The sequence below is a fragment of the Mobula birostris genome, chromosome 25 (assembly GCF_030028105.1).
Source record: "Mobula birostris isolate sMobBir1 chromosome 25, sMobBir1.hap1, whole genome shotgun sequence".
NCBI lineage: Eukaryota > Metazoa > Chordata > Chondrichthyes > Myliobatiformes > Myliobatidae > Mobula > Mobula birostris.
This window is the reverse complement of record NC_092394.1, coordinates 11380234-11401095: the sequence shown is the minus strand read 5'-3', so window position 1 is coordinate 11401095 and position 20862 is coordinate 11380234. Positions and strand designations below refer to the sequence as shown.

The following is a 20862-nucleotide window of genomic DNA, read 5'->3' as shown; positions in this document are numbered from 1 at the left end:
AGTGTCCTTGTCACCTTTGGTGCCTTAGACATATTGATTCAGATCAGATTCGGGTTTATTTATCAAATATACATCAAAACATACAGTGAAAACATTGTTTGCATTAACAACTAACCCACCCAAGGATGTGCTGGGAGCAGCCCATAGGTATTGCCTTGCCACACATTCCAACACCAATATAACATGCCCACAATATTCAGCAGATCAGCACAATGACAGAACAAAACAAGACAACAATAGCAAAACAAGCCTCTTTCTCGTCCCCTCACGCACACTGACAGATCTCCAACCCAGTACTTAGTATTGGATGTTCCTGTCATACTCACAGTGGTCTCCTAATCTCATTGGTTCCATTAATCATATTTACACCCTAACTGTATGAGCTGTCTTGATCGTATTAAATGTCTGAGTCACACTGGTCACTGTAGCTGCATTGGGTGTCGCGGTTACAATGGGTTTTCTGGGCACTCTGGGTATCCCCATAAAATTGAGCATCCTAGTCATATTGGTGTCCTGAAACCACTCACCAGATCAGTCAGAAACCCTGCTCATCTCATTATATTAAGTGGTGCTCAGTATATCCCGCTATTTATGACAACACCAGAAGGTGAGATTTGACCAGAGAAAAGCGAACAGTTCTGTAACTCCACGGAGAAGTCCTGGGTTTCCAGCAGGAACTGATGTCTGCTCATACACGATGTGAAGGCCCAGCATTTGATTCATTCACAGTGCTTCAGCAGTGCCAACAGATATTGTCCATCTCTTATTAGACCAGAAATATTATTAGACCAGAACTGAGTGGCTGCCCATTCAAAGTTCAAATTATTATCAAATTACATATTGTCGCCATATACAACCCTGACATTCGTTTCCTTACGGGCATACTCAATTGATCCATAATAGAATAAAAGTCATAATAGAATCAGTGAAAGATCACACCAGCTTGGGCATTCAACCCAAAAGACAGCAAACTGTGCAAATACAAAAAGAAAGAAATAATAGCAATGAGTAAATAAGCGATAAATATCAAGAGCGTGAGATGAAGAGTCCTTGAACGTGAGTCCACAGGTTGTGGGAATATGTCAGTGATGGGGCAAGTGAAGTTGAGTGAAGTTATCCCCTTTGGTTCAAGAGTCTGATGGTTGAGGGGTAATAACTGTTCCTGAGGCTCCTGTAACTTCTTTCCATTCAGAGGAACAATTAACAATCAATCACAATACTGGGCCTGAAGACACAGGAAGGTGAGAGAATTGGGCAAGGGCAGACAGGTTTTCCTTACTAATGGAGGTGTTCTGCATTCCTCAGCAACAGTATGTGCTGATAATGGTGTGGGCCAGCCAGCGCAGAGGTGATCGGGTGCCATGGCAGCATTGCGGTTAGCACAGCGCTATTACAGTCATAGCATTCTGGAGTTCTGAGTTCGTATCCGGCACTGTTCTGTGAGGGGTCTCTGTACGTCCTCCCCTTGGGTGCGTGCGTTTTCCCCGGGTGCTCTGGTTTCCTCCCACAGCCCAATGACGTACAGGATAGATTAATTGGTAATTGCCCTGTGATTAAGTTGGGGTTAATCGGGGTAGTGGGGTTGCTGGGGCGTTGTGGCTCAAAGGGCTCAAACGGCCTACTCTGTGCTGCATCGCTGAAAGTGAAAAGTAGTCCCCTCACTCTCCAAACCTGGTGGCCACGAGATTCATTTCCTGCACAGAATTAGCCCGCGCTCTCTGTCAGCTTCTGGAGAATCAATCTTTATTAAGAGAAGCTGCTGTATGTCACAGTCATAGATCTGTACAGCACACAAATAGGCTCTTCAGCCCATCACCCCATATCGACCCTTACGCCCCTCTACATCAATCCCATTTGCCCACGTTAGGACCGTATCCACCTGTACCTCGCCCTACTGAAGTGTCTTGTCTAAACACCTCAGTGTATCTGATTTCACAATCCCCTCTGGAAGCACGTTTCCGATATCACCCACTCCCTGTGTTTAAAAAAAAACTTACCTTTAAAACCCCTTCCTCTCACCTTAAAGTTACGCCTTCTTGTTCTCAAAGTCCAAAGTACATTTATTATCAAAGTACTGGACAGTGTACAACCTTCAGATTCGTCTTCTTACAGGCGACCACAAAGCAAAGAAACACCATAGAACCTGTTAAACACCCACACAACAAGACGGTCAAACATGCGAGAAAAGAGCAAATCACACAAGGAACAAAAAGGAAGCAAGTAAAACGCAGAACATTAAACATCAAATCGCCGAGTCCCCAGAAGTGATTTCCACAGCCATGAGCCGCTGAAGCAAGTGAAGCTGGTCCAGGAGCCTATGGGCCACTCAGTTCAGCGCTTGCGTCGATGGCTGCAGGCCACAGCCGCAGATCCAGTTCTGAGCCGAAGCTCCTCGATCAAATCACACCAATAGTGAAACAGATTCAGCACTCAGGTCACTCAATGTCAAGCCCCATCCGAAAGTGAGTCCACGTCCATGAGCCGCTGAGGCGATCAAACCTTGCAGCACAAGACCCGAGGCTCCAGCGCCCTTTGCTGGCAGCAGCGAGAGGGAGACCGTAAGACCAAAAGATAGGGGAGCAGGATTAGGCCGTTTGGCCCATCGAGTCTCTGCCATTTCATCATGGCTGATCCAATTTTCCTCTTAGCCCCAATCTCCTGCTTTCTCCCCGTGTCCCTTCCTGTCCTCCTCCCAGGTCCTTTCTTGCCTTGACCAGTCAAGAGACCGGTCAGTCACAGGCAGTGCGACGTTGAATGCCGCTCGATATGAGAAAAAGAATTTCATTAACGACTTTATCCATGCCACATCCTATACACCATCTATTTGCTCACTCTGCTCTTTAAATTAACCTAATTTTCTGATTAATTTGATTTTTTATGGTGTATAATTGACTTTATACTGTCAACCATTGAATGGTACGCCACCTGCTATTGACTGACCAGACCACAGAATGGTCCCTGAATGCTTTATTCAGGAAAAGTTAATTGTTTCATGATCAAAAAAGTTCAAACTTAAAAGTAAATTTATTATCAATGTTCACGTCACCATTTCCTACTCTGAGATTCATTTTCTTGTGGGCATTCACAGTAGGACAAAGAAATACAATAGGATCAATGAAATACTGCACACAAAGACTGACAAACAACCGATATGGACAAAGACAAACGGTGCAAAAAAAAAGTAACTAACTAATCCTGAGAACACAAGTCGTAGAGTCCTTAAAAGTGAGTCTATAGGTTGTGGAATCAGTTCAGTGTTGGGGCGAGTGAAGTTATCCACACTGGTTCGGAAGCTCGATGGTTGAAGGTTAATAACTGTTCCTGAACCTGGTGGTGTGGGGCCTGGCATTCTGTACATCCTTCCTGATGGCAGCATTAAGAGGAGAGCATGGCCTGGATGGTGGGGTCCTTGATGATGGACGCTGGGTTCTTGTGGCTGCTCTTTGTGGATATGCTGAATAGTGGAGAGGGCTTTGCCTGTGATGGACTGGGCTGTATTCACCTGCAGTTTCTGGAACCACTTTCTATATCTCTACAAAGCTACAACCTTCCAACCCTCCATCTGTGGGAAATATGATAGCACAGTGGTTAAGTCTCTGGAGTAGCAATCAGAGTTCTGATCATTGATCCGGATACACAGGTTCAAATCCCATCACAGCAACTAGGAAATTTTAATTAAAGTGATTAAATAAATGAGGAGTTTTTAAATTAATATCTGTAACAGTGACTATGAACCTGTCAGATACAGGTTCAGATTATTTATCACATGAAAACACACAGAGAAAGGCGTCATTTGCATTAACAACCAACACAACCTAAGGATGTGCTGGGAGCAGCACACTAGTGTCACCAAACATTCCAGCACCAACAAAGCCTGCCACAATGCTCCGCAGAGCAACACAGAACACAACAACAGAAAGACAAGCCCCGTTCCTCCCTCCCACTCACCCACATACACGAACAGTTCTCCAGCCCCCGTTTCCAGGCTTTGACGCCCGGACACCTGATTGAATTTTGAGCTTTGATCTTCAGGATTGACTCCTGGTCAAGCCAATGACAGGACTCCAGGCTTGAACTTGGGCCTTGCTGACTCACCGGCCCTCACGCCTCCTGTTTGCATGCACATCCGTTCCCAGGACCCAGCAACCTGGGACGGCCTGACATCCACAGATGTCCTTTGTCACTGTAATAGAGCACATCTGGCTCACCAATGCACTTCAGGGAAGGAAGTCTGTCCTACTTGCCTCATTTGCCCTGTGGGTGTAGGCCTGCCAGTGTGGTTGACTCTTGCCCCATCTGTTCAGGGGCAAAGAGGGAGTGACAATAAATGCTGGTATTGTCACAAGACAGTAAATTAAAATAAAATTAAATCAGACAGCAGAAGTGGTGGATGCAGGTTAGAGTTCAACGTTTAACAGAAATTCTGATAGGTACATGGATGGGAAGGGTATAAAAGGCTACGGTCTGGACCTAAGCAGATAAATTGTTCAGCATGGACTGGATGGACGGTAGGGCCTGTTTCTGTTCTGAGATTTTATGACTCCCTGAGACAATAGAAAGACCAGGCGAATAAAATAGTTACACACACAAAATGCTGGAGGAACTCAGCAGGTCAGGCAGCATCTGTGGAAAGGAAGGGGGAAGATGACAGAATAAGAAGGCGGGGAGGAGGGAAAAGGAGTACGAGCTGGCAGGTGATAGATGAAGCCAGTTGAGGGAAAAGGTAGGTGGGTAGGAGAGGGGAGATGAAGTAAGAAGTTGGAAGGTGATAGGTGGACAAGGCAGAGGGCTGAAGAAGAAGGAGTCTGATAGGAAGGGTAGTGGACCATGGGAGAAAGCAGTGTTACCAGAGGGAGTTCAATAAAATAGTTTTTATTCTTACTGGGCAACAACGAACTAGCTCTCATAAAATACAGATAAGGTCCCAACAACCAAATGTGCTTTAAAAACAGGTTAACGATGAAAATTTCTGCCTCTTTAATGACTTCTGCCTCCTTATTAATATCCATGAAGGCATTTAAGGGTGGAATTTAATTATATGCATCTATTACAACTGCTGGGCCTGGCTTTTGAGATTTAATCAGACACCTCTCTGTGTGTAATGAATCTACACAGGCACATCTCCCTTCAGCTTGGAGGTTTAACAGGGCGGCAATTGCTGCAGTAGCAATGCTCACGATGCAAATTATGTTAATCACCTTTAAAAGTGTTTATGAATCAGATAAAAGCTAAGGAAGCCATTTACACATTGTACTCCTTAAATAATGGAAGTAGGGAGCAGAGTTACTGGGCCTATGCCGTCTGAAGTTTGGAAGAAGGTGTGGTAATTTCACCGAAACACCCATTGAGAAAGGAATTGGTTTTATTGTCATGTGTACCGAGGTACAGTGAAAACCCTGTCTTGTATACTGTTCATTTAGGGCAAATTATTGCACAGCCCCAGTGATGCGGGTTCAATTCCCGCCCCTATCAGTGAGGAGTTTGTTTGTTCCCCCCACGAACACGTCTGATCTCTCCGGGCGCTCTGGTTTCCTCCCACAGTCCAAAAGCGTACAGGTCAGTAGGTTAATTGGTCAGACGGGTGTAATGGGCGGTGCAGGTGCGTTGGGCTGGGAGGGCCGGTCACTGTGCCGTGTCTCTAAATCTATAAATCAACCGTGCATTGAGGTAGAACAAGGTAAAGCAATAACGATGCAGAATAAAGTGTAACAGCGACGGAAAAAGTAGATAAAAGGCACAAGGTCGTAACGAGGTACATTGTGAGGGCAAGGGTCCATTTTTATTGCACTAGGGAACCGGTCAATAATCCTACAACAGCAGGGTAGAAGCTGGCCCGAGCCTGGTGGTACGTGCCTTCAGGCTTTTGTATCTTCCGCCGATGGGAAAGGGGAGAAGGGAGCATATCCGGGATGGGTGGGGTCTTTGAATATGCTGGCTGCTTTACTGAGGTGAGAGAGAAGTATAGACAGTCCATGGAGGGGAGGCTGGTTTCTGTGACATGCTGAGCTGTTTTCACATCTCTCTGCAATTCCTTGCAGTTACATGCAGAGTATTTGCCACACCGAGCTGTAATGCATCTTTCTAGTGAACCATTCAGGAGTCTCACAGCAGGGTAGAAGCTGCCCCTGAGCCTGTCTTTCAGGCTTTTGTATCTTCTGCCTGATGGGAGAGGGGAGAAGAGAGACTGTCTGGGGTGGGGCTCTTTGATTATACAGGCTGCACTGCTGAGGCAGCAAGAAGTATCGATAGAGTCCATGGAGGGGAGGAGAGGATGCTTTCTTTGGTGCATCAAAATTCATTTAGCAAGCCAGTGTTGGAACATTTTGACGCATTGCAAGCTGCGGTCTCTGGTCATCATTCTTTTGCAGCTTGGCAGGGTGGATGCATCAGGATGTTGTCCCCTGGCTGGGTCATCGAGATCTGCTGAGCTGCAGCTAGTGGGCCCAGTCCTCAAATAGAGTCAACCACTCTTGTAGAGTTGAGAGGAAATTTCCTCTGGAGTCTTTGTTGACATACCAAAATCCCTCAAACTCCTACTGAAATACAGCCACTGGTGTGCCTTTATCTTAAATGCATCAATATATTGAACCCAGGATAGAACTTCTGAGATGTTGACACATAGAAACTTGAAACTTCTCACCCTTTCCAGTGCTGTCCTTTTGCGTACACCTTGTATCAGCCGCTTAACTAGTGCTTTGAGGTATGCCTCATTCCTTTGAAAGGGGCAACTCAATACCATTATTCAATTTGAACTGAAAAAGTGAATGGTTTATTTGTGTACCCAGTGCCTATAAGAAATTATTCACCCCCCTCTAGAAAGTTTTTATGTTTTATTGTTTTATACCATTGAATCACAGTGGATTTAATTTGGCTTTTTTAACACTGATCAACAGAAAAAGACTCTTTCATGCCAAAGTGAAAACAGATCTCTCCAAAATGATCTAAATTAATTACCAATATAAAATGCAAAATAATTGATTGCATAAGTATTCACCCCCTACAAGTCAGTATTTAGTAGTTGCACCTTTGGCACCAATTATAGCCTTGGGTCTGTGTGGTTGGGTCTCTCTCAGCTCTGCACATCTGGACACTGCAATTTTTCCCCATTCTTCCTTACAAAACTGCTGAAGCTCTGTCAGATTGCATGGAGATCGTGAGTGAACAGCTCTTTACAAGTCCTGCCCCAAATTCTCAACTGGATTGAGGTTTGGTCTCTGACTTGGTCACTCCAGATCATCGACTTTGCAAACATAACATTTAGTCTGATGACCAAAAAACTCAGTTTTGGTTTCATCAGACCATAGAGCCTTCTTCCAACTGATTTCAGGGTCTCCCACATACCTTCTGGCAAACTCTAGCTGAGATTTCATGTGAGTTTTTTTCAACAGTGGCTTTCTCTTTGCCACTCTCCCATAAAGCTGTGACTGGTGAAGCACCCGGACAACAATTGTATGCGCAGTTTCTCCCATCTCAGCCACTGAAGCTTGTAACTCCTCCAGAGTTGTCATAGGTCTCTTGGTAGTTTCCCTTACTAGTCCCCTTCTTGCACAGTCACTAAGATTTTGAGGGCAACCTGCTCTGGGCAGATTTACAGCTGTGCCATATTCTTTCCACTTCTTGATGATTAACTTAGCTGTACTCCAAGAGATATTCAGTGACTTGGAAATTTTCTTGTGTCCATCTCCTGACTTGTGCTTTTCAGTAGCCTTTACACAGAGTTGCTTAGAGCATTCTTTTGTCTTCATGGTGTAGTTTTTGCCAGGATACTGACTCACTAGCAGTTGGACCTTCCAGATACAGGTGTATTTTTGCTACAATCAATTGAAACACCTTGACTGCACACAGGTCTCCAAAAACAGATCTCCACTTAATTAATTATGTGACTTCTAAAACCAACTGGCTCCACCAGTGATATTTTGATGTGTCATAATAAAGGGGAGTGAATGCTTATGCAATCAATTATTTTGTGTTTTATATTTGCAGAGATCTGTTTTCACTTTAATGTGAGTGTCTTTTTCTGTTGATCAGGGTCAAAAAAGCCAAATTAAATCCACAGTGATTCAATGTTGCAAAACAATAAAACATGAAAACTTCCAGGGTGGGGCGGGGGGTGTGGATGAATACTTTTTATTGGCACTGTATATTTAAATTTATTTTAATAAATGTATTTATTTCTATAAATTTAATAGATGACATGGCAGTGAAATGGTTAGCTTAATGCTATTACAGTGACATTGATCCAGATTCAATTCTCTGCTGTCTGTAAGGAGTTTGTACGTTCTCCCTGTAACCAAGTGGGTTTCCTCTGGGTGCTCCAGTTTCCTTCCACAGTCCAAAGACATACGGGTTAGTAGGCTACTTGGTCACATGGGTGTAATTAGGCAGTGTAGATGCATTGGGCTAGAAGGGCCTGTTACTGTGCTGTATCTCTAAATAAATAAAGAAGTTAAATACTTTACTGTTTTTTAGTTTATATCAGTTAAGTATGCTTATAAATAATTACTATTTTATAAAAGTAATTTAAATTTTCTTCATTTAAAAAGACTTGTAAATAGTTCTGATTGTCAGAGATATTTTGAAGTAGTTGAACGGTTCGACAGCAGGCTTGTAAAACGTTCATGGTCGGGCCTCAGGATCTGTGTCACGTGAGGCGTAGTTGCCGCCCACAGATCAGCCTCCAGCTTCACTTGACCCAAGGGGGCGCAAGTGGTCAGTGTGGCTGCAGAGAACAAACTAAAGGCACAGCGTAAGTGTGATCTGACCCAGCATATTGAATGATATTGGGCTGACCATCCCAGTATGGTTGCTCCTTACCCTAGTGTGACTAGGAAGGGGATAACGCAACAGATGGTCAACTAATACCATTTGATCCCATGATTAATGACTGGCTGTAGTTCCTGCTCCGAGCTATTGCTGCTCGGTTACATGAAGTTATAAAGAGATATCCACGTTCTCCCCCACCTGCCCAAAACTCCATCATAATGACACATTGTCATTTATTAATCTAATAGGACAAACTCAGGAGTATGATGCTGCAGTAATCGAGATCAGTAGTCAAAACCACCTCTCTAATGATATTAAGCATTCAGAGATTAGCCTTATTTGTCACATGTTCATCAAAGGACCCAGACGCACGGTGATACGCGCTGTTTGGGTCAATGGCCAGCACAGTCTTTGATGTGGGCAGCCTGTGAGTGTTGGTATGCATCTGGTGCCTACATAGCAGATCCGCAGCCCACTAACCCGTACATCTCTGGGATGTGGGAATCAGAGTACCCAGAGGAAACCCACACAGCCACGGGGAGAAGATAAAACTCCTTACAGACAACAGCAAGAATTGAATCCCGATCGCTGGGGCTGTAAAGCATTGCACTAACGTGTCACACTCTATTTTGAATCCCACTATGGCAGTTGGGGAATTTGAACTGAAATAAATATGTTGGTTTAACTTATTTTTTAAGAAGTTATACTAAGGGTGTTACATCTCTGGCATTCTCTAATCCAGGCAATTGTGGAGGTGAGATCACAGGAAGAAGATAAGTTTTTGAAAGGTCCACAAATCAAAGGGAACTGGCACAGAAGATTTGAGGCCTGGTGCAGATCAGCCATGATCCTTTTGAAGGCTGGGATAGGTTTGGAGTGGTGGGGGACGGTGGGAGCGTCCAAGCAATGTCTCTTTCCCCTGTGTTCTTGTGCTCTCAGTAAACATGAACATGGAACTCCCAGATTGTTATAAATGTTACTGTTCTTCACTAACTAAAGATAAAAGATTAGCTTTATTTGTCACATGTACATCAATGCGAAGTTTATGTCAACAGACAATGCCATCCGAAGATGTTCTGGGGGCAGCCCACGGGTGTTGCCACACTTCTGGCACCAACATAGCGTACCCACAACTCACTAACCCTAACCTGTAGGTCTTTGGGAGGAAACCAGAGCACCCAGAGGAAGCCCACGCGGTCATGCAGGAAGAAGTTGCAAACTCCGTACAGACAGGGGTGGGAATTGAACCCTGATCGCCTGCGTCATAAAGCGTTACAGCAGCCGCTGTGCTATGGTGCCACCCTTCAGGGAAGGAAATCTACCCCTCTGATCTGACCTGGCCTGTATCTAAACCCACGGCTACCAATTCTTAACTTCCCACTGCAGTTCAGAGGCAATCAGGGAGGAGCAAGAAATGCTGGTAGTGCCAATGATGTCCACCTGGCCTTGGAGAGGGTTCAGAGGAGGTTCACAAGGATGGTTCTGGGAATGAAAGGGTTATCATACGAAGAATGTTTGATGGCTCTGGGTCTGTACTCACTGAATTTTAGAAGGATGAAGGGGGATCTCATTGAAACCTCCTGAATGTTGAAAGGCCTAGACAGAGTAGATGTGGAAAGGATGTTTCCCATGGTGGGGGAGTCTAGGACAAGACGGCACAGCCTCAGGATAGAGGGGCGTCCATTTAAAAAGAGATGTGGAGAAATTTCTTTAGCCAGAGGGTGGTGAATTTGTGGAATTTGTTACCACAGGCAACTGTGGAGGTTGTTGGGTGTATTTAAGGCAGAGTTTAATAGGTTCTTGATTGGATACAGCAACAAAAGTTATGGGGAAAAGGCCAGGGAGAGTGGTGCTGAGGAGGGGAAAAGTGGAGGGTAAAAAGGATCAGCCATGATTGAATGGCGGAGCAGAGTCGATGGACCAAATGGCCTAATTCTGCTCCTATGTCTTATGGGCTTACGGTCAATAAAGGCAAGTAGTGTTGGACCAGGTTTATGAAGGCATGGGCAGGGTCAAGTGACACTGAATCGCCAATGACAAGATCATGAAACACGATGGGCAATTTTCCCACTGCCCACATGACACCCTATTTTATATACAAGGGTTAGAGGCCAATGATGCAACTTTAGACTGCCCTGGGACTACGGATGCCAGAGTTTGGACACAAAACTCCCTTCATATGATTAAATTCAAAAGCCCAAAGTACATATAAACAGTCAATACCATGGACGGCAGAACCATTTTCCTCTCTCTCTTCACACTTTTAGCAATATTTCTCTCTTATTCAGGCTTACTTTCCTTTTAATGCCATTCATTACAGTACTGTGGAGGTAGGGTTACTGTATTGAGCGATTTTTACGCACATTTGGAAAAGTTGACTTATAGGTGTCTATAAAAACAGAATGCACTCATTAACGGCGAGGGGGGCAGCCTGTAGCTGATCTCCATGTAGGGTAATGAATCTGAACACTTACTGTCATGTCAAACGCGCACACCCATGTCTCCCGATGATCCTTTGGTCTCAGGACCTGAAAATGACTCGCAGACTGCCTTCAAGAGAGTGGATCCAAGGAAAGCATCCAGTCCAGACAGACTACCTGGCCAAGTACTGAAGACCTAAGCTGACCAACTGGTGTATATTTTCAACCTCTCGCTCCAGCAGTGTGTGGTACCCACCTGCTTCAAGCATACTGGTGCCCAAGAAGAGCGAGGTAACCGGCCTCATGACTATTGGCCAGTGACACTTGCACCCACAGTGATGAAGTGTATTGAGAGGCTGATGTTGAAGCACATCAGCTCCTGTCTGAGTAGTGACTTGGATCTGCTCCAATTCACCTACCGAAACAGCAGGTCTACAGTAGATGCCATCTCACTGGCTCTTCACACAACCCTGGAATATCTGGACAGCAAAGGTGCAAACATCAGGATGCTCTTTATTGATTATAGCTCAGCGTTTAATACTATCATCCCCTCAAAGCTAATCAGTAAACTTCAAGGCCTGGGCTTCAATACCTCCTAGTGTAATTGGATCCTGGATTTCTTCACTTGTAGACCCCAGTTAGTTTGGATCGGTAAAACTATCTCCTCCGCAATCTCCATCCACACAGGAGCACCACGGGGATGTGTACTTAGCCCCCCTGCTCTACTCACTTTACACCTGTGACTGTGAGGCTAAGTACAGCTCCAACACCATATACAAGTTTGCTGATGACACCACTGTTGTGGGCTGTATCAAGTGTGGCGGTGAATCAGCATACAGGAGGGAGACTGAACATTTGGCCGAGTGGTGTAACACAGGGGTCCCCAACCTTTTTTGCGCTGCAGACCAGTTTCATATTGACAATATTCTTGCGGACCGGCCGACCCGGGGGGTAGGGTTGCCAACGGACAAGAGTAGCAGTCAAAGAAAGACTACAATGACCATGAAGCCTTGCGCGGGCACCAGTGCACATGCGTGACCTGTGCATGCATGTACCTGCCGATATTATTTTCTGCAAAGCGTTTTTGGCGATTCTGTTCGGGGGGGTGTTCATCACGACCGGAATATTGGTAATAAGGGGCTAATACACTCAATTTCGTTTCTAAAAGGGTTTATCTAACGAATTTAATAATAAACACACAGCGCATATTTTCCTCGCATGAATATAGTGATAAGTCAATCATCGGGGAGGACGGGGAGCTTGAGGTGTTGAAAGAACTTCCAGTAGAAGTGGTAGAGGCAGGTTCGATATTATTTAAAGAAAAATTGGATAGGTATATGGACAGGAAAGGAATGGAGGGGTATGGGCTGAGTGCAGGTCGGTGGGACTAGGTGAGAGTAGCTTTTGGCACGGACTAGAAGGGCCGAGATGGCCTATTTCCGTGCTGTAATTGTTATATGGTTATATAAGTCACTATCAGTCAATAGCATCATAACATTTTAAGTTACGTTTGGATATTAAACACACAGCACATATTTTCCCCATAAGGAATAAAATCATTGCAACACACCAGTATCGCTGAATCAGTGGGAGCCCTGGGCTTGTTTCCCTGCAACAAGACGGTCCTATCAAGGGGTGAAGGGAGACAGCGATACTCGAAGGAGGTTCCTTATGTCCAGTCTATTTAGTTTTCATCGCATTCATTGCAGAGATATGTTGGAAATGGAAGCAACGTTTTCAGTTCTTTCGTGGCTATCTCAGGATATTTAGCTTTGACTTTGATCCAGATTGCTGGCAGAGATGCTATGTCAAACATACTTCTCAGCCCGCTGTCATTTGCAAGCTCGAGGAGTTGATCTTGCCGCGCTGACATGGATGACGTGCTGTTAATGACCTCATGTGTGTTCAAGCTCCACAATAGGTGTGACAGGGAATGAGGAAAGGTGCAGCTGACTCATATTGCCAAATCATATCGTTTCCCCGCGGCCCGGTAGTAAATGCTCTGTGGCCCGGCACCGGTCCGCGGCCCGGTGGTTGGGGACCGCTGGTGTAATAACAACAACCTCTCACTCAATGTCAATACTCATCAGAGGAACAGAAGTGGAGAAGGTCAGTAACTGAGATTCCTGAGTGTCACTATCTCAGAGGACCCGCCCTGGACCCGTCATATAAATATAATTGCAGAAGCAGCACGACAATGCCTGTACTTTTTCACGGGTCTGCAGAGCTTTGGCATGTCATCAAAAACCTTGGCAAACCTCTATGGATGTGGTGGGAGGTGTGCCGACTGGCTGCATTACAGCCTGGTGTGGGAACACCAATGCCTTTGAGTGGAAAACCCGACAAAAGGTAGTGGATTCAGCCCAGTACATCACAGGTAAAACCCTCCCAACCATTGAGCACATCTACGTGAAGCGCTGTCATAGGAAAGCATTATCAGAGATCCTCGCCACCCAGGCCATGCTGTCTTCTCGCTGTTACCATCAGGTAGAAGGTACGAGAACCTCAGGACTCACACCACCAGGTCCAAGAACAGTTACTACCCCTCAACCATCAGGCTCTTAAACAAAAGGGGATGACTACACTCATTCTGTTTCAGGTGTTCACACAACCGATGGTCTCACTTTAAGGACTCATTATCTTGTTATTTCATGCTCGTTATTTATTGCTGTTTATTTACATCTGCATTTACACAGCCTGTTGTTCATTGATCCTGTTTACAGTTACTGTTCTAGGGATTTGCTAAGTGTGCCCGCAGGAAAAAGAATCTCAGGGTTGTATGTGGTGACGTGTATGTACTCTGTTAATAAATTGAACTTTGCATAACTAGGGCTCTCTCCCTACTCCCAGTGCAGTCAATATTCTGCATCTCCTCTGGCACCACTGCAGTGACCTATTGCACACTGCAGAACCAGTTGCTAGACAGCTGCCTGAGGCACGTACGATTCCATTGTTTTGAAAGGAACTTGGACGGGTGATGGATAAAAAATGTGTAAGGGGGAAATGGTCCAAATGCTGGCAAATGTTGTTTCCTATAGTGGTGGGAGTCTAGGACCAGCGGGCACAGCCTCAGAATAAACAGGGGTTCCCAACCCGGATCCCTTGCTAATGAACATAAGAAATAGGAGGAGGAGTTGGCCATCTGCCCCATCGAGCCTGCGCTGCCATTCAATAAGATCATGGCTGATCTGGCCATGGACTCATCTCCACCTACCTGCCTTTTGCCCATAACCCTTAATTCCCCTACGATGCAAAAAATCTATCCAACCTTGTCTTAAATATATTTACTGAATTGGTATTTACTAATGATATTGGTCCATTGGAATAAAAAAGGTTGGGAACCCCTGGAAGAGAAGGACATTCCTTTGGAGCAGAGATGAGGTGGAACTTCTGTAGCCAGAGGGTGATGTATCTGTGGAATTCATTGCCACGGGTGGCTGTGGAGGCCTGGTCATTGGGTATACTTAAAACAAAGGTTGATAGGCTCTTGATTAGTAAGAGTGTCAAAGGTTACGGGGAGAAGGCAGGAGAATGGCGTTGACAGGGATAATAAATCAGCCATGATGGAATGGTGGAGCAGAGCCGATAGGCTGAGTGGCCTTATTCTGTTCTTATGCCTTATGATCTAAATGGGATTAGTGTAGATGGGCTTCTTGGTTACCACAGACAAGTCGGGCCGGAAGGCCTGTTTTCAAGTTGTATAACTCTGTGATTCTATGACGGAAGGATTGTCCCTGGGTAAGAAGAGGCCCACAGATTTATGCTCTAGTCTGTTCCCTGTGTCCAAGAGTGATGTGCCTGTCTCAGGGGGGAGCTGGAACCTTCAAGCTTCACCAAGAAGTTGAGGGAAACTTAATATGCCTCAGAGGCAACTGGGTTTCCTGGCAAGAGCCTGGCATGACGCAGAGTGGATAGGGCAGGAAAAGTTGAGATGACTTTCTCTGTCATCCCTACTGGCAAAGAACAATAACATCACTGGCTATTTCTAATGAGGTTTGTCATCTTGTTGGTTAGTTGGGAGAATGGGGACATTGTGGAGGAACGGGACCAGCTCCAATTTGCTGAATAGCCACAAACGAGGGCCTTCCCCCTTCAGATGCTTGCGTTTCCTAGGAAACAGCTGTGGAGTAGTGACATCATGCTCGGCGTAAAGCAGCAAGATCATTCCTGGGGTTTTCAGCAAGCTGGCAAAGGCTTTTTGGATTTTAAAAAAAATGTGGAGTGTCAAGCAATTTATTGTGAGTTGGTGGGGGTTGAGGGGGTAAAATGGGGAGATTCGTGTGACGGTGGTACAGTCAAACCTGTCCTAATGGTCACCTTGATTCAAGTCACCTGTCTGCTGCAGCTAGCTCTTCTCCGAACCAACAGATTTCTAATTTAATTAAATAGGGTCCACACCTGGATTAAACAACCAGCTGCTAGCGTGGCCCCAACCTCTGGTAAAAATGACAGGTAAGCAAAGTAAGTAAATTGGATCCTGCGTTCTTAGAGATTAACTCACCCGGTTAGGATGACCACCCTGGGGGGACAGGAGTTGGTGAAGTAGGGCGTCTCCTTAATTACCCTCCCCTACCTCCCAACATTCCCATCTGGGACACCTCCAAGCACCCTCATCAACTACCCACTTGGTCCAAGCCCACCCCCCCCCCCGAAGGTGACCGTTTAAAACAGGTTTCACTGTAATCTGATGTGGAGCTTGATTTCGGTGAGCAGTGCCCCACATGGAGCTGGGGTGGTGGGGGGGGGGGAGAATGGTCTGGGCTGGGATGGGTAGGGGGCTATTGCTGCCATCGGGAAATGGAGAGGAGACTCGGTGCCAAGCCTAACCAGAATTTGGGCTCATCCATTACCTGCTACTTTCTGATTGCTCTGGGATTACCAGGAGGAAGGGAAAATGGAGACTGCAGAATACTCGTTCCTTTCGGCAATGACATCGTCAACGTCAGGGGGCACTGGTGGATTTGTGGATTCTAGCCAGCACGTGGACTGGTTTAGGGTCAGCGGAGGACAGAGGTCATCCCGTGGGGAGGTGGGGTGTGAGGAAATGGTAGAGTTGAGTTTGTCTCTCTCGATCTTGATAGTCTGCACTGAACAGTATTCTGGCCATTTGAGAGGGAGCAAAGGTTGAGGTGTCCCCATGTGGACTGGTTAACTTCTCAGCTCTGATTTTTGATCTTCACCTTTCATCCTTCCCGTCCCTCCAGCGCTAAAAAGGTTAGGTTACTTTCCTCATAGTTGTCATGGTAACTTTTTTAACTGTAAAGACCCAGCAGGAAGTGGCAAACAAACAGGTTTGGCTGGGCTAAACTTGGTTCGAGATCGAACGTTTCAAACTTTGATGTTAAGTACTTGGCCCCGGAGGAGGTTTGGGTTCCTGAGGGCCATGGTGGTCCACCAGCTGTGCATGTTTCCTCCACCCAATGTGAGCTCCTTCAGTGAGAATGCTGAGATGTAACCCCTCGCCATCTTCTCCTCCACCAGCGCGTCTCACCGGACAAGGAGGAGAGAAGATGTGTCGATGGGTTTTTGAAGGAGGAGCTGGCTCCTCATTGAAATGTCCAGAGTTGGGTTGCTTGGTTGGCAAAGCAGGACCCATTTGCCACCAAGTAACAGAGACGTTGGGACCTGCTGCAAGTGTTTTCTGAAGACTTTTGAGCTTCCCACTCTCGTGGCTGTGTGAGACTCAGTGGGGGTGAGCAAAGCCCCCGCTCAGCCCCTCTACACTAGGTCCGATATCTGTCCTACGTAGCTCTGTTTTAAAGGAGAGCCAGTCAGGTTTTGGTGGGTGTGGGGTTGTTAACCGGGCTCTCAGTTCACCGTAGTGTCTGCCACCCCATTACCACAGCTGTTTATCTCCTACTTTGGGATGATCTCTGTCTTCCTCACCTTCTTGCTCTTTCTCTCTCTCTCCCCCCACCTCCCTCTCTCCCTCTCTCTCCCTCTCCTTCTCTCCACCTCTCCATCTTTTCCTCTCTCTTTATCCATCTTTCCATTCTCTCTCTCTCCCCGACCCTCTCCCACCCCTCTGTCCCCACCTCCCTCTCCCCCTTTCACTCTCCTTCTCTCCATCTCTCCCCATCTTTCCATTCTCCCTCTATCTCTCTCCTCTCTCTCTCTCTCTCTCTCTCTCTCTGTCTCTCCTCTCTCCTCTCTCTCTCTCTCTTTCTCTCTCTCTATCTGTCTCTATCTCTCTTTTTTTCTTGGTGACATTCTCTCCCCACATACGCCCCTCTGGCTAGCCACAGGAAACTAAATCTCTTTCCCTGCTTACTGTCCCGGAGAGGACGGAGGAGCTGTGGGTGGAAGGGAGGGGACGATTAAGTGAGCCCAGCCCTCACGCAAACCAGCCCGACTGCCTGCAAACCCTGTCCCCGAGCCGCCGCCTCTAGACCCTGTTCACCGTAGCTGCCATTTATTAACCCGCTGTGTGGTAGAACACTAGCTCCTTTGTAGATTTGCATGAGATGTGAATGCTGGCTCATCACGGCCTGGTCGACGGACTGTTCCCTCTGCATGAGCATCAGACCTGTAGTGATGGAGGGCGGACACAGCAGTGTCTGTGTCGGGTGACTGCTTCTGAGGAGGGCTGGTGGGGGTGGAGGGGTGCGTGGGGTGGGGTCTTCTGAGCTTCTTAGCCGTAGTGATGGGCTGACTCTCGTAAGTACTGCTGCTGTCTTATCGCATGGCCTTGGATTGAGTGTTAGACAATTGCGCCTTAGCCTGTTGTAGTATTTGGCTTTTTTACCTTGTGCATGCCAGGCCCGAGCCTCATCTCCCAATTTATTCTCTGCACACCAGTCCTGAATAGCTACAGTGCTCAGCCGAATTATGGCGCCCCTGCTTCCCCAGTAGGCACCAACCCTGCCCGGCATGGTGGATTCCCTGGAGCCAACAGCCCTGGCCCAGTGGCTGAGATCTATGGCACGGCCAGTCAAGACTCTGGTGTTGGTAACTACATAAGCGCCACCAGCCCCCAGCCTGGCTCCGGTTTTGGACACAGCATCGGGGTAAGTGAGCTTTTGTTTCACCCCCACCCTCCACTCCCATCACAAACCCCCACCCCCTCTGCCTCCTCCCCTCCCCCCAACCCCTGCTCCATCCATTCTTGCCTAATACAAGCACTTGGTCTGAAACTAAACTGTAATGCCTTAGACTAAATGAGACGATTACAACCATGACCTCTGACCAAAACTGATGCCTTCCTTTCATCGGCTGCATGGCTCTTTGAAACCAACCGACGTACACCTACGTGTACGTCTTAACGTGCTTGGTAACCGTGTCTGGTGTGAGTTTAAGAACCAGGCCAAAGAGAAAGACGATTTACTCTTCTCCAAAAAGAGAAGTGGCAATTTAGCGAAAGTCAATTAATCAGAGGAAAATGCCTGTATGTTTGGTGAATGAGATTCGTATGAACATCTTCTGTGGCTTTTATCGAGGGCCACCTTACTGAGCTCAGAAGGTTCTATCCCTTCGCAAATTATTCCTCCCTCTCCAAAAGCCGATCGGCAGAGCTCCACAGCCCACCTTGGGGATGTCCTTAGGAATGAACACTACATCCCCCATTCTGGATGCAAGGCAGGGTCAGAGGTCATGGGGACTTACATCTGGAGTGTGTTATCTGTGTCTCCTGAGCAGCTATGTTGTTGTATTTTCACTTTCTTTTTGTTAGTTTAACAATGTAATTGTTGATTTGAATGGGATTTTTTTGGGGGGAGGGAAATATTTTGAGAAAAAGTGTGAGAGATATATTTTCAGTGTGTGTGGATTTTATAAGTTCCATTACGTACGTTTTGTCCTTTAGCTGTTAAGCCATGTAACGGTAATAATTTTCATATCCAAGGCACAGGCGTCCTGTACAGGTATATAACAGAAAGTCTACGAGGTACAGTTAGGGCACACATCCCATGTGGATGAATCACAATGTCACACTCCAGAAGGTTCAGTAACTCTAACAATTAATACTGAATGTTTGTTGTTTACCTTGCAGTTTATTTTTAATTAAATGCATGGTTAGCATTGCTTAAAGAAAGGGAAACAAAAATATTTCTGTCTGAAAAATTAAGCCTGAATCTCAGCCTCGAAGTAGGATGTTGCACATGAGAAATTTGGTATGTGAGCCAGCAACAGGACAAGGAAAATTATATGTTACACCCAGCATGAACGGGGGATTGCTGAATGTTTCACACAACATGAGAGGGGGAATATTAAATGTTACACACAACATGTGAGGGGGAATATTTAATGTTACACACAACATGAGAGAGGGAACATTAAATGTCACACACAACAGGAAAGGGGGAACATTAAATGTTACACACAACATGAAAGGGGGAAAATTAAATGTTACACACAACATGAGAGAGGGAACATTAAATGTTACACACAACATGAGAAGGGGAACATTAAATGTTACACACTACATGTGAGGGAGGATATTAAATATTCTGAGCAATGTGAGTGGGAAAATATGAACCATTATGTACAACAGGAGAGGGAGAAAATTAAATGTTTTACACAACATGAAAGAGGGAATACTAAATGTTTTAAGAAATTATTTAGTGATACATTGCAAAGTAGGCCCTTCCAGCCCTTCGAGCCACATTGCCCCAGAAACCCCCGATTAACCCTAACCTAATCACAGCACAATTTACAGTGACCTATTAACCTAACTGCTACGTCTTCGGACTGTGGGAGGAAGCCAGAGCACCCGGCGAAAACCCATGCATTCCACAGGGAAGACGTGCAAAGACTTCTTACAGAACGGAGCTGGAATTGAACTCCAAACTCAAGAATATGTAAAATGTGAGGAGAATATTAAATATTTTTCACAACACAAAAGGGGGTATATAAAAAGGTTCTGAGCATCATAAAAGGAGAAACATGAAACTGCACACAACTTGGAAAGGGGAATATTAAATATACACAACATGTGAGGGAGAATATTAAACCTTTTTCACAATACGGAGGGGGAATATAAGTATTTTTCACAACATAAGAGAATGAATGTTAAACATTACACTTACCAAGAAATGGGGAGTTTTAAATGTCGCAAACATCATGTGAGGAGGATTATTAAACTTGATGTATATCACAAGAAGGGAAATGTTAAACATTATATATAACACAAGAAAGAATATTAAATGTGACAAATGACATGGAAGAAGGAAGAGCATAATGCACAACATTATATGTTGCATAGGACACAAGAGGGGAATATTAAGCTTTATACTATGTACAATAGTGGATTGTTGGACATTGCACAATGTTATAAAGACAGAGGCATCGAACATTACACAGAACAATAACTAACCAGGGCTGCTGTAACAGGCAGCACTGTTAGACCCCTGCTTTGAGCTGTCTGAACCTTCTAATCATGTGAAGGGGACCTAGTTTACGTGCACACCACATTTACAATTAAGAATAAAGGTCAAACTGGTGTATGTGCTTTTTCATTAAGAAATTAAATACATATATCACCTCAGATCTCAAAAATAACACCAAAGCAGATTGGTTATGTTTCGGATCAAGTCACGATATGATTTTGTCAATGCGATTTGAATTGGCAAAGCGACAGAAATGCTTTTGTTGCGTTTTCCTTAAGGCTTGTTTTAATGGATGACCTTATACTGTGTGCAGCATGTGTGGCTGAACGATTGCCTTACTGATAATCCTAGTGGAC

At 45.5% G+C, this 20862-nt stretch overlaps 1 protein-coding gene across 14 annotated transcripts in view; it reads left to right on the top strand.

Annotated features, from left to right (window-relative positions):
- msi2b (musashi RNA-binding protein 2b) overlaps positions 1 to 20862 on the top strand; it is a 639735-nt gene that overhangs the window by 598956 nt on the left and 19917 nt on the right. For 4 of the 14 annotated variants that reach the window (XM_072243487.1, XM_072243481.1, XM_072243485.1 and 1 more), the window contains one exon: positions 17982 to 18190. In XM_072243487.1, coding sequence (XP_072099588.1) covers positions 17982 to 18190 — 209 coding nt within the window. Of the gene's footprint in view, positions 1 to 9505; positions 9629 to 15572; positions 15645 to 17981; positions 18191 to 20862 lie in introns of those variants that run through there. The other 10 variants (XM_072243482.1, XM_072243476.1, XM_072243472.1 and 7 more) reach the window with 7 other exon arrangements.